This window comes from Ischnura elegans, chromosome 12 (assembly GCF_921293095.1).
Source record: "Ischnura elegans chromosome 12, ioIscEleg1.1, whole genome shotgun sequence".
Taxonomy (NCBI): Eukaryota; Metazoa; Arthropoda; class Insecta; order Odonata; family Coenagrionidae; genus Ischnura; species Ischnura elegans.
Genome location: NC_060257.1, coordinates 92,519,849 through 92,536,868, shown reverse-complemented (window position 1 = coordinate 92,536,868; position 17,020 = coordinate 92,519,849). Strand labels below are relative to the sequence as shown.

The window sequence follows — 17,020 nt, the reverse complement described above, 5'->3', positions numbered from 1 at the left end:
CAGGATTGACGAGTATAATAATTGACAACCTTTTCCCAATTTCTCGTTCATCACCTCATGATGCGACCTGCAATGGCCACGAAAGCTGCAAGTGACAAAGCTCAATATTCAGCTGCTCCTGAAAGCTGTTGACACCAAGGGAGAGTGTAGGGTCTAAAATTACCATTACTACCTCAAGTGATTACAAGATGCCCCTGTACAAAACTTGCTTAAGTAACGCATCAAGTCAACTCCCAATTTATTGGATCCAGAGCATCGCTCTAATTAAAAAATGCTATTTAAATCATGTGCATGAAAATTTCTCTGATTAGGTTTTCCATCAATTCTTTCCAGACTGATAATTTTACGCCAGTTCTAATTGAGGTTATACACACAAGAGTACTGAGAAGCGCGGATCTGGACTGACCCAACCCTTATGACGAGTGAAGAGTACAGGTGATGTGTGCGATGGGTGTTGAAAACAAACAAACTGCGTGACAAATCACAGGACAACAAACACAGCAATCACACAACCTTAATCTAACGCTGTGCAAATCCATCATTTTCATTACAAATTGAACCAAATTTAATTTCATGAAAAGAATTTAAAAACAAAGTGAGCATTGGAAAATTTTCAAAGTGACTCAAAGTGAACCGAAAATGTTCATTTTTTATGCAAAGCTGATTTAAAAAAGTGTCCAAATACTTACTTCAGGACAGAGTAATGAACAATTGAACTTAATTTTAGCAAATCACTCATCAGGCACGGAAAACATGCCTGTAAGAGTCACTGCCGTAGCTGACGTCAAATATAATACAGTTAATTTCACCTGTTACTAGGGAAGTGCGAGTAGTGCTTTTTGATCTCGAGTCGAGTTGAAAACTACTCGCGAGTATCAAGTCGAGTCGAGTTTGGTCATTTCCGGATCTGGCAATATGGCAATGTATGCACCAATTTATCCCATTTTTCCAATCCCCTTGTAAGTTTTCTATTCTGAATGCTCAGCTTGATGTAAAAAGGAAAAGAAAATTGGAATCTTGATGGTAATTGTGGCAGAATTAGGAGATGAATGAAAGTTAATGCATCTTAAACAGTTCCATAAGTACAATTGAAATGAACTAACCTCTAGTAACATGTTGTCATTTTAATTTATAAATGTATCCAAACTGCTAGAAAGAGCCCTGAAGAAAAGCATTTGCACCATTGTAATGAAGATTACATACATAAATGAATCGTGTAATATTTGGTCATTTCAAATTCTCATGCAGAAAAGTCAATTGTTCTACATGATTATGTAGCAGGTTTTGACGTCTACATGTTGCAGTATTACTGCAAGCAGAAAATTTTCTTTCGCAACTCGTATGGCTGGACAAGTACCTTCTTGACAAAATTGCTATATTTGAGAACTCTATGAATTTTTATTAAAAAAGATGCCAACAATTTTTAATGATCTTTAATCTTCATGGAATTTCATTGGGCAATGCGAACGAACTATAGAAGTTAGCTTTAGCCATATGGACCAAATTTTTTTTTTCCTTAAATTCTCACTTTCTTTAATCAACCTTAGCAACTCTTTTTTGATAGTTCAAGAAGGAAACAAAATGCAGCAAAGGAAAAAAACCAAAATTAACATCGGACATAAGTAATATCCATTAAGGCAAAAAGATGACACTATTTGTGACATCAAACAGGGAAAAACCGGCATTGTCCGCTAAAGCTGAAAAGTTACATGTTAATTCCTAGAAATCTGAACAATTTTTACGTATTCTCTCTGCATTTGAGTTAAGAAAGTAGGGTGGGGTACTAAAGTACCACACACTAAAGTCAGAGCAACACAGAGATTCAATCCGTATTCCAAATACGCCGCCAGGTCGGAAGAAAGTCAGCCACCGCCGCTAACGGAAAGGTTTTTGGCACCGTCATCAACTACTGATTGCTACGTATTCAGCAAGCTGAAACTTCAGGGCCAAGGCATTAGAACGACTTATTGACTTAAACAACGACATTATAACATGGGTTTCATGACAGCGCCTCATATCAGCAGATTTCTGGACTCACTGGCCTCGACAGCTCTGTAAGCGAAACTACTCACCTCGACTCGACATTCGAAACACCACTCGAAACACTCACAACTCGACTCGACTCGAATTTTCAATTACTCGCACATCCTTAACTGTTACAAATTGAAAACAAATCTTTTAAAAATGGATATTTTTCATATTTTGATAAAAAAAGAATTCAGGAATCAACAATGGCCGATTTGATTCAATTTCGAAGCATTAGCACAGCTCTCCATTAATCTAGGAAGGCACATGAACAAGGACTGAATCCACACAAATTGTATGAAAACAAATGTCACCAGGCAATTGAGACGAATCCCATTGGATGAATCATATCCATTACGCTCAAAGAGTCCTCTTTTGGAAAATATTTTTCTGCTGGGAAAAGAATCAAAGGTAATAATCATTTAGTAGACTACCTTCATGGATGCTGTGAATCCCAACCTACTTATTACTCACAACACAGTTTTATAGTATTTCATCACTACAGATGAAGATTCCATACATGAGCAGTTATCTAATGATAATTAAATCCAGGCCCAATAACAATTCAACAACCTGGAATCATAGCTGCAAACTAAAACATAGGTAGGAACATTTTACCACATGAGTAACAACACAAATATCTAGAACCTAAATAAAAATTAAAAGCTAATTCTGAATTCATACGGACATAGACATAAAATTATGTATCAACTGTCATTCAGCAATGCAATACATTCATGAAGGAGATTATGGCTCCTACAAAAGAAACATTCAAAATACAAATCATCTAATAATAGGCATCAGAAGCACATGATTATTTTTAGAAACCCCTCAAGTAATGCAATGCAATTCACAATTCATTACTGCATCTCAATGCAAACCCAATGTTGGACCAGGCAATGCAGGAGAGTGGATATTGCATTCAATAATACTTGACGTTAAATAAGTCTACTTCATTGCAATATGCATTATTGGTTACTTGTCCAGAGATGCATCATTACATCATGCACTTCTAGGTGGAGAGGGGGGGAACTCTTTTGAAGTCACTCACCATCGTAATGGCTCGTGGGCTCGTGGAGGAAGGTTTCCTGTCTCCTCTGATGAGTAGCCTTTATCCTTTCCATTTTACGCTTGATCTTCTCCAATACCTGATGCTCCAGATCCTGCTGTTCCGATATCTGCCTTTTACTCAGCTCTTCTATTAACTCCGCACCTCTAAAATTAGAGAATTGATACGGGGAATTCAATAGGACTTACAGTTATAGCAAACTTCTTTGTGGCGGTGAGGCATTGGCAATAACAGCAGCCGAGAAATTCAGGTTCTAACATTTGAAATGTATTGTTAAAGAAGAATGCTCAAGATCAAATGGATAGTTGTGATGATAATGTGGAAGTTCCATGAAGAAAAAGTCTTGTGAAAGGCCTGGACCGCTCAATCAGTCATATCATTAGACACGATCACAATCTGCAGAAAAAATAGTTGAGGGAGGTGTGCAAGAGAAGAAAAGCAAATGGCCTAATATTATGAGACACATGAAGGAAGTGATAAAACGTGTAAAACAGAAGAATTAATGATGAGTTAAAAGTAGGGATGGGTCGAATAGTAGATTTCTCGAATTCGAATATCAAATCATTGCTCGAATATTCGAATACCTCGAATTTCGAATACCTCGAATACTAAACGATGAATGTGAAAATGTTTGACTAGGTCGCCTATGCAGCAGGAAACCCAAGATTTTGGCGAGTAATTGTAATTGCCTTTAAAGGATTCAAACAGGAATTTGGCTGATTAATGGAATATTTTAATTTTATGTAAACAATAGGTAAGCTTCCTTCATTAAAGAAAACGAAAGGCATTGATTGTGATTTGTTACCCACCATTGGTGTATTCATAATACACCCATGTCTCGTATAGCACAATTTCGATTAGCGCAATTTCGATATAGCGCAAATTCGTTCCTCGGGGAAACATTGCAACGCAGTGTAGCCTAATCAAAAATTTTAAACGCTTTCGTGATAAAACGTGAACTTGCGCTAAGTACACACGTAATTTCTATCAATTTACGCAGATTAATATTATTTCTTGCCTCAAATCTTTTTTGTTTATATATTAATCGAAATTCATTGCTGTGCAATTGCCAAAAGTATTACTTGTCATTGGGTCCAGATAGCCGGCCTACCGAAGATTTATCTTGTCTCCTTAACAGAATGATAATAAATAATTTAGATCGTTAATTAAGCGTGGGGCTAGTGGAAATGAGTTTTATTTTCAGCAATACGGTTTGAGACGTATTTTTGCCGTCGTAGGTTACCGGGCGATTGACTTCCAGGTAGAGGGTCTACGCTAAAGCCTTCAAGGTCATCGGTATTCACGGGGGAGAAATGGAGCGGTGGCCGAGTTGCGCATGAATAGCATCAACACATAAAAGGGTCCGCTATAGAGTCTCAAACACAATGGCTTCGTTCCCTCCCCGCAGTCATAGGCCTTCTGCGTCTCAGGAATACAGTTCAGCAGAAGAAGGTGATTTAGATAGAGCCATACAGAGTAAAAACCAAGAGAATATGGCAAAAAATAGGAATGCGTGTAGAAAAATCAAGAATTTATCAAGAAAAACCATAAACCTAGAAGCGAAATTGATATAGGTCAATTGCTTTGAAATTGGAGAGCGTCAAAGCGATATTGCGAGGAAGTTTAAACTCACGATGCCTTATTTTGAATAAAGACGATGCTAAAATATCAGTGACCTCAGCCGCACCAACTTCAACCAAGCGGTCTACACATACGGAAAGTTCATGGTGAATCAGTACAAAAAGACGAGAGTGGTAATCGCTCCGAGACATTTAGTGAAAGATCCGGTTGGTTCCAGAATTTAAACGGCAAGCTGGTATTTTCAATGCGGCGATATCAGGTGAATCTGCAAGTGTCGATAGCGCAGTCACCACAACATTTTCTTATGAACTCCAAGCTGTGATTGAAAGTGGCTCCTTTCCCCCTCAACTAGTTTTTAGTGTTGACGAGACGATATTCTTTTGGAAAAGAATGCATTCTCGTTCATTCATTTTCAGGGAAGGAAAACCTGGGTCAGGTTTCAAGGCATTTAAAGACTGTTTCACGTAGCTGCTAATGACTTGGAGGACTTCAAATTAAAATGATTTATCATTCATAAACTCCGCTAGCCATGAAATGGCATTTAAAGTAGCATTTTTCCTGTCATTTCGATGAGCTACAAAAGGGCCTGGGTGACACAACAGTTGTTTTTAGACTAGTTTTAAAAATCGTCAACTGCCGGCAACGCATTACGATCCCCTGAGATAGCAGATGTTAGCCTACCCGCACGACAGGATGGAATTTCGAAAGCACGTAAGAATTTTTTTTAACGTGAATAAAAGTCTTTGAATGCGTGAATACTATCTTTAAAGATGTTTTAAACTATAAATATTTATAAAAATAATGTTTTCTAAGGCTTTTTATGTAAATATAGATGTTTTAGAGGAAATTCAATACCAAAGACCTATGCTACCAGGAACGCATCCCTATCTTCCCTATGTTAAAACGCTCTCATATAACGCAAATTCGTATAGCGCAAAGACCCCAAGGAACGCATCCCTTGCGCTATACGAGACATGGGTGTATACAAATTATTTGGTTCTAGAAATATTGGTTTGGACCAATGGCAATGGCCAATTTTATCCTCATTTGAAAAAGGCCAGATTGGCGCCCATGCGATGCCACTCCACGTGACGTCACAGGAACCAAGTTTCGACACGAGAGGATAGGAGTTTTACATCGTCTGAGGTTACCAATGCATGCATGAGGCACAAAGCTTAGGGAAACATGTCTTAATAATCACTTATTAAAACTGGCTAAGGTCGGAAAGTTTTCTTCGCTTGATAAGGTATTAATAATCCTTATTTTAGCCAAGCGCTACCAGCTAGCATGGTACTCGGCTACGTGCTAGCATCCTGCGTCGCATTAGCACTCAGAGCCTCGCCCCAAGGTCACCTCACTCGCGGCAGCGGGAAGCAGAACAACATCACGTGGAGTTTTTCCCGGCATTCATACTTACCCGTCGCGTTTTCGCGCACTTAAAAATGTTCACTTTTCATTTAATTGCGAAAAATAGATATCGTCATTTAATAGTCTAAAAGCGTGAAATACGTACTCCAGGAGTATTAATATTTCGATTTAGGCAATAAAAAAACAATAGGAAAGCACCCTATTTGAGTATTACGCCAAAATGCTAAGCCTCCGTCGTATTTCTTCGTCTTTCCGGCATTTATTTTCCTGCGTAAAATGCTTAAATAAAGTCAGAAATATGTTGCGTTTGGTCTTATTCTTTCTTAAATTACGCGCATATTACTAATATTTCAATGCAATAAAAGTGTAATATCAATTGCCGAAAGCCATTGTTAGACAAATTTTGGGCTAGTAGATGACTCATGCAGCAGTTGACCTCCAGAAATGGGGAACTTCGAAGCAGGTAAGCAGAAAAAGGCCAGTGGGTGAGTAGAGGGGGGGGAGCGTTTTATTTTTCTCGTGTAACTTGATATTTTATTCGAAGCTGAGGTCTTCGTAATAATATCCCTGCGCGAGCCGGGACCTTTTGTTTGATTTCGGAGAAGAGGAAATCGTCGGAGTGGGTGGGGCGAACGGTGAATGGAGGGGGATAGCGGATCATGGGAAATGCGCCAATGTCACTATCCCACGGCACTGAGTTTCTCACTATGGTGGTTTCATCTCCTGAGGAAGATTCAAAATAAGTGCCTGTCGTTATTAGCCACAAAGGACACATGGCAAACACCTCGTCTTATTTTTATCAAAAGATGGGAGCGGGAAAATGGTCAGTGAGGGAGAGAGAGGGAAGGGTGAAACGCGATTCTATTATTTTCCGGTAACTTGATATTTTTTCGAAGCTAAGGTCTTCGTAATACGATCCCTGCACGAGCTGGGACCTTATGTTTGATTTCGGAGAAGAGGAAATCGTCAGATTGGGTGGGGTGAATGCTGAATGGAGGGAATAGCAGATCGTGGGAAATGCACCAATGTCACTATCCCACGGCACTGAGGTTCTCCTGATGGGGGACACCTGGGATTTTCGGATTTTTTTCACCTGATCAATTTCGGTTCCCCACGTCGAACTCTTTTCACCGCTCTAACCCGCGAATTTGATGTAGTTCGTCAGCTTGCCTAAAACGGCACTGCATGCACTAAACGACTAGAGTTCTCTTCATTTTTTCCAGTCAACTACCAACGACGTGCGAGCGACAGTGTATGACGTGAAATTCAAAGTATTCGAGGTATTCGAGACGGCACCTTTGGCATGACTATTCGAGATCTCGAATATCGAATACTTTCTAGTATTCGAGGTATTCGAGTATTCGCGGATACTATTCGCACATCCCTAGTTAAAAGATAAGCCGATACAAGAATTGATCGGAGACCTGCTTCAAATCAATCTTGGGATTATCGACTCATAAATAAAAAAAAGCAGGTATGACAAAATTCACGAACTTTTAAAAGTTTACATAATACGACATTGGTGAAACAAATCTCACTTTTGCACACAAATCACACTGAAAGTGGAATCGAAAAGATATCTGAATGCGACTCAAACTTTAATTTTTTTTTTCAGTGAGCATATTATAGAGAAAAAGCAACACATGAAAGTTTCGCATAGTGTAAAATAAATCTATAAGTGGAAATATTGCAATGTGTCATTTCAACAATATTACGAACTTCCACCGCATCGTGCCTAACATCATACAAGATACATGAAAGTAAAATTGCCAATCCACATAAATTTTAATACACAATTTTTATGACCATGATTTTAATGGCACATGAATGAATACATTTTCAACTACTTTTCTTTATTAGTATGTACAACAGACTCCCGATTATCCAGCAGCAGTATATCCGTGTTGTGAATTATCCTTGCATGATTTTCACTCTTGCTCAATATTTTCCGTGATCTATATGAAAATAAAATCAGACGCAAAATCATCGGAATTACTGCATTAATGCTAGGATACACCGGTATTATTATTTCCGTTAGAATCCCCTTCGTAAAATGGAAGCGATCGCTTGCCAGTTGTATTCACGGGAGCACCGTGAGCCTCTTTTCCAAGCCTCGCAGCACCCGACCTCGCTCCACAATCACGGATACACGTCCCGCAGCAGTTGCAACCCGGGCAACTTGTGTGAGATGCGACTACGTGGTGTGGTGCCTGACAGTATATTTCAACGTATCTGTGATCACACAGCCAGAGATGTGTGGTATTTGAAACCAGGCCTTACATGAAGGATTAATAATACAATTACAACCATGTTATCGCCGCTAAAAGATCGCTAAATGACAAAGAAAGCTCTCAACGAGTCCGGGAAGCACTCTAAAATAAAATAATAACAGCATAAATAATAATATATTGCTTGTTTTACGTAAATTATGAACATTACAAGACATTAAAGTGAAAATTTGGGTTTCCCGATTAATCGTGCCGTCTCTCCCTCCCCATCACTAATTAGCCCACTGGGATGGTCGAGAGTACTTGTGCTGCAGTTTTCAAGTCTGTGGAGACACCAATTCTTCACATCACCAACTGAATTACTTTTTGTCATGAACAACAGTAGGTTCATTCTCCAATTTTATTTTAGTGTCAATCGATGCAGAAATTAAAAAAAAAATATGCAAATGGATATTTGATTTATATTTGGGAGGCAATGGGCAGAGTAGTGATTGGCTAATAATGATGGATAGGATCCCAGTTCAAATCTCGGGAGAAGCCTTCAGACGCCGTAACACATAAAAATCTCAAAATTCAACTTTTTTTCATTTCCTAAGTCCTTCTGAGGTCAACCAACACATACTCACACTTCACTTTTCTTTGATTTCTGGTGACGTATAAGGATTTTAAATAATGAAAACAGCACAAGAATTGTAAACTACTAATGTAAAAGAATAAAAATACTGCTTGTTAGTGTTGGCCATAATTGCCATGAATTCCTCAAGTAGTCGCTGGGTTGTGATCTGTGAAGTACATAGATTGGTGAAATGTGGTTACGAACATAATCGCCTAGCCCAAGGAATGACTCTATGAGAATATTAGATATTAGATAACGAGAATGCTCATAATCCTGGCCAGTTTTTTTGCAATGACGAAATCAAGGACTCATCGATGGCGTTAAAGAAATCTGAAAATACACCATTTGGAGAGCAATACATAACACATACTTTTCCGAGTTCACTTTCACATTAGTAACAGCACATTCTAGCACTGATTCTTGCAATTTTTGTAATTACTGCAATTTAATTTCATATTTCTTCAGCCAATATTACGCAAATAAAAGTGCATCACTGTCTTGCACGATTACTTGGATATTACACAACTTGTTTACACCATTGGCCATATTGGATATCATTTATGTATTTTCAAAATTGATACTTTTAAGTCCAGACAAAACAATTATTAATAGACTATCAAGGACTATTAGCACAGAACTATTTCTCGATCACATGTTGAAAATATCATAGCTTACTACTAGGCTGGCTCTAATAAGAGACTTAGTGAAGAGCTTTTTGCCATACTGGCTGATTTTTGCTTAGCTTTCAGCCGTAATTTTAATTACAAGTTCCATTCCCGAGGATTCAAGGTTCTGCAGCCGTATTTGCTGACTTAGACATGTTTGTTAAACTTAATCATGCATGCAAGGCAGAGACTGATTCCATCCATAAGAAAACTACCTTCTCCTTCAGTCAACAAACGTGGCAAGCCTACCCAGCATGCTGCACTCCTCACGTTGTCTGATTGGTTGCAGGTTTTTAACAACTAGCAATCATGATTATGTATATTTTGATATTGCATCACATGCATGGACTTCTGTACATACCTACCAAGGTTTTGTTTTATGTGCACTAGGCTGCAAAGCACAAAAAGATGTTTAGAATGCGTTGATTTTTGAGTGAAGGAAAAATGTGGCTATAGGATTGTGAACCACTCCAAACCCTCACTCACAATTAGAAAACAATTGCATATATGACGTACCTTGATGCAAGAATTGTTTGTGCTTTGGTTTCATCCACAACACGGAGAAAATAGTGGCTTCTAAAGAGCCGTCGTTGCAGGAGAAGGAAGCCAAAACAAAGGCCATCCCAAGCAAGCCCCGTGTCTTCTCGAGGAACAACACAATCTTTTGGATCTAAAAATAAAAGTAGCAATGAAAATAATTTTTATTCTGTCCAAGGATCTCACAAGAAGTTATATGAAACATGTCACAAAAATTACACTATATTATAGAATTAAATGCATAATAGATTCACACTTAGATACACCACATATGTTCAGTGTAAAAAAAAATAAAAAACTTTAACCTGGGGGAAAATTTTCATTATTTTAAATGACACAACTTAGTAAATAGAATTGAAATTTCATGGAAGTTTTTTATAAACCTAGAGATCCATTTCATGTGGACCACAATTGCTCTGCATTTCCTATCAGATTTGAAATAAAGGCTTGAAAAAATTACTATTATGATCATTTAAGATATCCCATGACCTTAGAAGTTTGGTTTCTACGCACAGCAGAAACTCGTTTCAATTGGTATGTTATAGAGTTAGAATCACATCATAAAGAGTGTCTGGAAAATAGCTTCAGCCCTTATACAGCATTTTGATGCTTCATACCAATTCCGGATGATACCAGATCTGTGATCACAAAGCTGCACATCATGTGACACGCAGCCACAGATCCAGGACTTTTGGAAACAAGCTTTATACGAACACAAAAATATTGGGAGTATATGCATATAAAAAATTGGAAAATATTGCTAAAAAAATAAAATATTTAAGAGATGTCACCTGCTGACTAGTCCTTAATGAGTTAGCGGTGAACTACAGACTCCTTCTATTTTATGTGTATGAATATTTCTTTGTACCTACCGTATAAGCACGTGTAAGAAGCGTACCTTTTTTCTCAGAAATTGCAGCCGAAAATGAGAGTGCGCCTCTTACACAAACTTCCTATCTTCCACCCCTCCCCTTCACCGGTCGCAAGTCGCAAGGGGAACAGAGTGGCCTTGGTTTTCAGTGTGAGTCAGTCATCTGAAACCCTAAGTCAAAAACAAGAGGCAGGCAGGGGAGTTTCTCCTTTAGTGACGTATTTTTAAAATTCTCCTGTTTGCTTTTCTTGTAAGCATCGCGCCGTCACGTCGGTACCCCACAGGTGAACATGGAAGATCGCGCAGGGTGATTCGCTCCGGAGGGCGTGCAAAATTTACTGCCACGAGTGGGCATCCCGCGGCATTTATACTGCATATAGTAATCGCTTATCAAACGTAGAGAAACGCGTAGTGTTGAAGGACACACTGTAATGTGTAAAGTGCGTCCGGGAAGGTTGGCGGTCGAAGAGCAGGTGGGAGAAGTTAATGTATAAAAAAAAAAAATATTATGTATTGAAATAATGTAAAGAGATTATTAATGAAACTATGTATATGTATGTTCTTTTTGGGACTTCAATCCACTAACTTTATTTCTTTTGTTCTTCGGTATCGTCTCGCGTGTCCCAAAATGGGGGAGCATTGAGGCCAGATAGCCACTTACGTTACGTGTGTGATGTGTGTTAATGTGTTTTCTTTGTTTTCTTTTATGTGTTTGTGGAGCATGAATGTTGAGAGGAGAGGGAGATGAATTGGAAGTTTACAGGCATGCCGCAGCACTGCAGCGAAGAGATTGGTCCTCTCTGAGGGCAGTCTTGAAGAAGATCGCCACTTTACTTCCGCGGCTGACCACGGCGGAGTAACTTGGACGACGGGCGGCCAGCAGTCCAACTGCGATGCCAGTTTAAAGACCCGCGCGTATGGAGAAGAGCGCGCGCGGGCCAAACAGACGACAAATTGTGTCGTCTGCTACGTGGTGTTGAGAAAAACGGCAACACTGTGGGTGCAAGGTAGTCAGCGAGGCGAAAGAGATCGCTCTCTCGGCCTGCAACCTTTCCGCTGGACACACCTAACTTGAACTCTCCTGACGTGAATTAATTCTCAGTGTTGAAGCATGGACTTCGGAGTATGTGGGTTGTATGATTGTGTGTGTGTGAGCGTAAGGTATATGGCTGTGGGTTTTATTTTGGTTTAAAGGGGAAAGATCAATTTATTGTTGTAATTTTGGGGGCACCCATATTTGGGACTATTCAGTGGACATTTGTCTCCAATTTATTTATTCATGTGTGTGAGGTTCGTCGAGTGCAGGGGTATTTGTGATGTTTTGGGGGTCAGTGGATTGGAGTCGTTAGTGTGGATCAGGGAAAGTCTTATTTTGTTTAATGGAATTGTCATTTTGTAGAAGACCCAAAAGGTGCAATTGTCAAATAAATGCCCAAGTTGTGGTACGATTTGTTTTATAGAAATGATTCTCTTTTTTTTTCGGTTTATTGATCCCTTGCGTGAGGTGTCGCGGACGAATCCTCGTGGTTCTTTTAGATTTAATTAAATGATTTCTCCACTGCTAGCTAGTCGCGAGCAAATTTATGTAACACGGAACTACCCTCGTCTTTTGGGTTCTGAGATTTAGCATGGGTAGTTGTAAGAGGGTTACAAATGGCGTTACAACACCTGGTTAACAGTCAACATCTGTCTTGCCGAGTAATTTCCATTACGCTGAGGACCTGATTTTCCAAAAATCATCTTCAGACGCTAATATGATGATTATTGCAACTGAAAATTATATTGGTATCAAAACCTGCGCTTTAAAAAATTCGAACGAGTGTGTTCATTGTTGGACTAAATTGTGGATGGAAGAAATCAGAAATGCTTATAAGTGAAGAGCGCAGAAGGAGAAGTCCAGGGGAAGGAGCGCAATCCCTCCGTCTTCGAAGCAAGCAACGAAATACGGAGGGGAAGGAGCGCACTCCCTCCCCTCCGTATTTCAAGCTACGAGCGAAGGAGCACGGGAAGAACACGTCCGATCTTGCATGTGATGTCGTTGCCTTCAACCCTTCAAAGCGAAGGGGCGAAGGCGCAGCAATGTGATATACGCAGTTTGCATTGCCTAAAGTTTCCAGTCCATCTCGTCTTATTTGAATGCGCTAATGCTACGCTTGTTTCTTCCGAAATTGTCCTGTTTGGACTATTTTGAATATTAGTAGCCTTGCTGTAACTATAAATCTTTGTGTCAAACAATTAGAGCTTAAAAAACTTAAATTCTATCAGATATGCGTCGCGTTACATCTCTTTCTTTTTTTGAACCTCGTACGTGACATACAATTATTGAAAGCTATCGAGATATCTTCGAGTTCAGTAGGTGACTCACCTTGCATTTGGCCTCCAGAAACTAGGTGAATTGAACCTGGTAGGTTGAAAAAGGTCAGTTGGTGAGATGGGGTAGGGATGAAACACGTTTCCATTGTTCCCCTGTAACTTGATATTTTCCTATTTTCCTGTGGGGTTTCGGAAAGGAAAAAAATGGCAGAGGCATTGGCTGATGGAGGGCCGAGTGTGGTTCCGTTAAATCTACGACGTGGTCATTATCCTACGGCGCTGAGATTGCCCTGATTGTTGTCCAAGCTCTTGGGAAGGTTCATGCTCTGTGCCTGCCGTGTTTTGCCTTAAAATTTTTCACGGCTGCAATTCTATTGCAATACTCCTGAGAGAGCATTTAAACAAAATTGCTCGTGAATAGAACAAGCATCGTAGAGCAACAGCGAATGCGAAGAGAGGATCGGAACTCTTTCTACTCCCTCTTATGCCGCTATTACCGCCGCAGTTATCAAAATTTCCTCTTTCAATTAATATTGAAAAAGAATAATTCGATAACTGTAGAAATTCCAGGCGTACTGGAATTTTGACAGTTATCGAATACACGTCTGCAACACCGCACGATAGTATTAAAAAAATGCCGCAACATTTTTTTCTTCATAGCCTCGATGCTCAAAATAGGGGTGCGCCTCTTACACACGCTTATACGGTATTTCTAAATTAATTAAGACATTAATCTTTCTGAAAATAATTTAAAAAATACATCATGTAGGCTCAAAAAGGAAAATCAAGAATTCAAAATCCACTGCAGCAATAATTTTCAATATTTTGAATAAAACATGAACCAAATTTACATGCAATTAGAAGTATCAATCAAATGGAATCAAAATAATGATGCTTCATTGCATATGCCAAAATAAATCTGGTAAAATTGCTGAATAATGGCATGCCTGGAAATACATTTTACATCACATTTTAGGCACTTGAAATTTAACTTTAAGCAGATGCAGTTATAATACGTCAAAACAAGACAATAGCTTTAAAGAATTTTTTTATTCGTCTGAGGCTTTGGGGGGGGGGGGGGAATATCTGCCCTCATTACCCCCCCCCCCATAGTTATGCCACTGCCTCACTGCATATCACTCTATCCAGAAAAGAATAAGCCTAGACCATAACTCACGAATATCTAATAATGAGTTCTAACATATTTCCCATTCTCATGCTATAAAAAGACAAGTAACAAGTAGCAATTTAACCATAATGAATGGACTCAATTAATCATTATCATATGTACATTTTGTAGATATTTCAGTTTTTTTTGGATAATAGAAAATAAATTACGAGCATTTATTTACGGGTCAGACATGGCGATTGGGAAAAAATCTGAACTGAAAAAGTTCTGTTAATAAGGAAAAATTATACAGTTTTTTAAAGGAATTCAATAAAATTAAACGAAAATGCATACCAGTGACTCCAGCAAGTGAAGTTTCATCTGGAAACTTTTTGATGCAAGCAATCCCCAGGAGCTGAACCAGCCAGCAGGCTGACAATTGCAGGTCTCTTATAAAAACACAACCAAGCATTTGGATGACACTCTTCAAAAAAATGACGGCAACATTGTAACCAAGCAGCCAATTCCACCTAAAAGAGAAAAACTGCATCATTAATAATCTTGCCATCAAAGAGATTTATAATATGGCTAAGGTTAAGGAGATCCAAATTTAAAATGTTTTTAAAATATATAAAAAATTAAATTTAATAAATTTGCCAAAAAAGTTCAAGAAGCGGTTCTAACCTTGGGAAGGGGCAGGAAGCTGTTTGGAGGATGGAATGCAAAAGTTTGTCACAAGGATGAGGAAAGTCATCAAACACGAGGGTGAATCCTTTGAAAAATAGCCGAAAATTCAAGGTTTCTAACCTTCTAATATACATAAGCAAAAAATCTCATTGACTATTAAAAAAAATTTGGAGACCTATTTATACCGTATAAGCGCGTGTAAGAGGCGCACCTTTTTTCCCAGATATTGCAGCCGAAAATGGGGGTGCGCCTCTTACACAAACTTCTTGTCTTCCCCCCCTCCCCTTCACCGGTTGCAAGTTCAAGGGGAACTGAGTGGCCTTGGTTTTCAGCCTGAGTAAGTCATCTGAAACCCAGGGTCAAAATCAAGCGGCAGGCAGGGGAGTTTCTCCCTTAGTGACGTATTTTTAAAATGCTCCTGTTTGAATTTCTTGCAAGCATCGCGCCGTCACGTCGGTACCCCAGAGGTGAACATTGAAAAGATCGCGCGGGGTGATTCGCTCCGGAGCGCGCGCTAAATTTATTGCCACGAGTGGGCATCCCGCGGCATTTATACTGCATATAGTAATATTGGTGTCACAACCTGCGGTTGAAAAAATTCGAATGAGTGTGCTCATTGTTGGACTTAATGGTGGATAGAAGAAATCGGAAATGCTTATAAGTGAAGAGCGCTGAAGGAGAGGTCGAGGGGAAGAGGGTTCCCTCCCCTCCGTATTTAAAGCTACGAGCGAAGGAGCAAGGGAAGAACACGTCCGATCTTGCATGTGACGTCGTTCATGTGTCGGCGATCCACAGTGACAATAGCCGGCAGCTAACCGGCATTTTGCCGGTGCCGGCGTGTGGTCGGTACGTGTGCAAGCTCCAATGCTCTCCCATTGTTCACTATTGGAATGTGGACGGCCGATATTTTACCGGCCGTCCAAAATCGGTGCTTGTGCAAGGGGCCTTAAATCTACGACGTGGTTATTATCCTACGGCGCTGAGATTGCCCCAATTGTTGTTCAATCTCTTGGGAAAGCTCATGCCATTTGCCTGTCGTGTTTTGCCTTAAAATTTTCCACGGCTGCAATTCTATTGCAATACTCCTGCGAGAGCTTTTAAACAAAATTGTTCGTGAGTAGGACAAGCAACGTAGAGCGATGGCGTATGCAAAGAGAGGATCGGAACTCTTTCTACCCCCTCTTATGCCGCTATCACCGCCGCAGTTATCAAAATTTCCTCTTTCAAATAGTACTGAAAGAGGACATTTCGATAACTGTCGAAATTCCAGGCATACGTCTGCAACACCGCACGATAGGATAAAAAAAATGTCGCAAAATTTTTTTTCTTTATAGCTTCGATCCTCAAAATAGGGGTGCGCCTCTTACACAAGCTTATACGGTATATGCCCCTCGTAATTTAATATTCAGTTCAAGTTCATTCAGTTAATTTAAAATTGCAATTTTTAATGGCCTATCACTCACTACTGTCAAGAATTAGGGCTTTCAAAATCTAATTAACACATCTGGAGCCACATTACACAGTAACAGGACTGAAAGCATTTTCATATAAAGCATATTACTGATATTCACAATACAGTTCCCAGGCGTTCTGTAGCAAGCAAGTAAAAATACATTTGGATCGCAAAATATCTGAAGATCCAACACCTGAAATCAAGGATCCAACCCTCATCTTTTCCTGTTTTAATCCTCGATTCGTCCATCCCTAATATAAACCTACAAATTTTGGTTCCATCAACTATGTATTAGTGACAGTCAGATTACTTTGAACTGCCAAGGAAACTCAAATAAGTCCAAAGGATAGCATCTTTTTTTTTTAAAAGTAAGATGTCTAAGATGAATCACCCTCGCTGGTGAAGAGAAACATAATTGGAGATACAGAGAAGAATCTTATTTAAATTCCAATATCTGAAAAAACATAGTGGTACCAAATAATCAGATTTTTGTCATGAA

At 39.3% G+C, this 17,020-nt stretch overlaps 1 protein-coding gene across 8 annotated transcripts in view; it reads right to left on the bottom strand.

Moving 5' to 3' along the window:
- Nucleotides 1-17,020, bottom strand: part of LOC124169667 (piezo-type mechanosensitive ion channel component) — a 301,915-nt gene that overhangs the window by 80,866 nt on the left and 204,029 nt on the right. For all 8 annotated transcript variants that reach the window (XM_046548327.1, XM_046548320.1, XM_046548321.1 and 5 more), the window contains 3 exons: nt 14,736-14,911; nt 10,069-10,222; nt 3,077-3,240 (listed from right to left, as the gene is read on the bottom strand). In XM_046548327.1, coding sequence (XP_046404283.1) covers nt 3,077-3,240; nt 10,069-10,222; nt 14,736-14,911 — 494 coding nt within the window. The remainder of the gene's footprint in view (nt 1-3,076; nt 3,241-10,068; nt 10,223-14,735; nt 14,912-17,020) is intronic.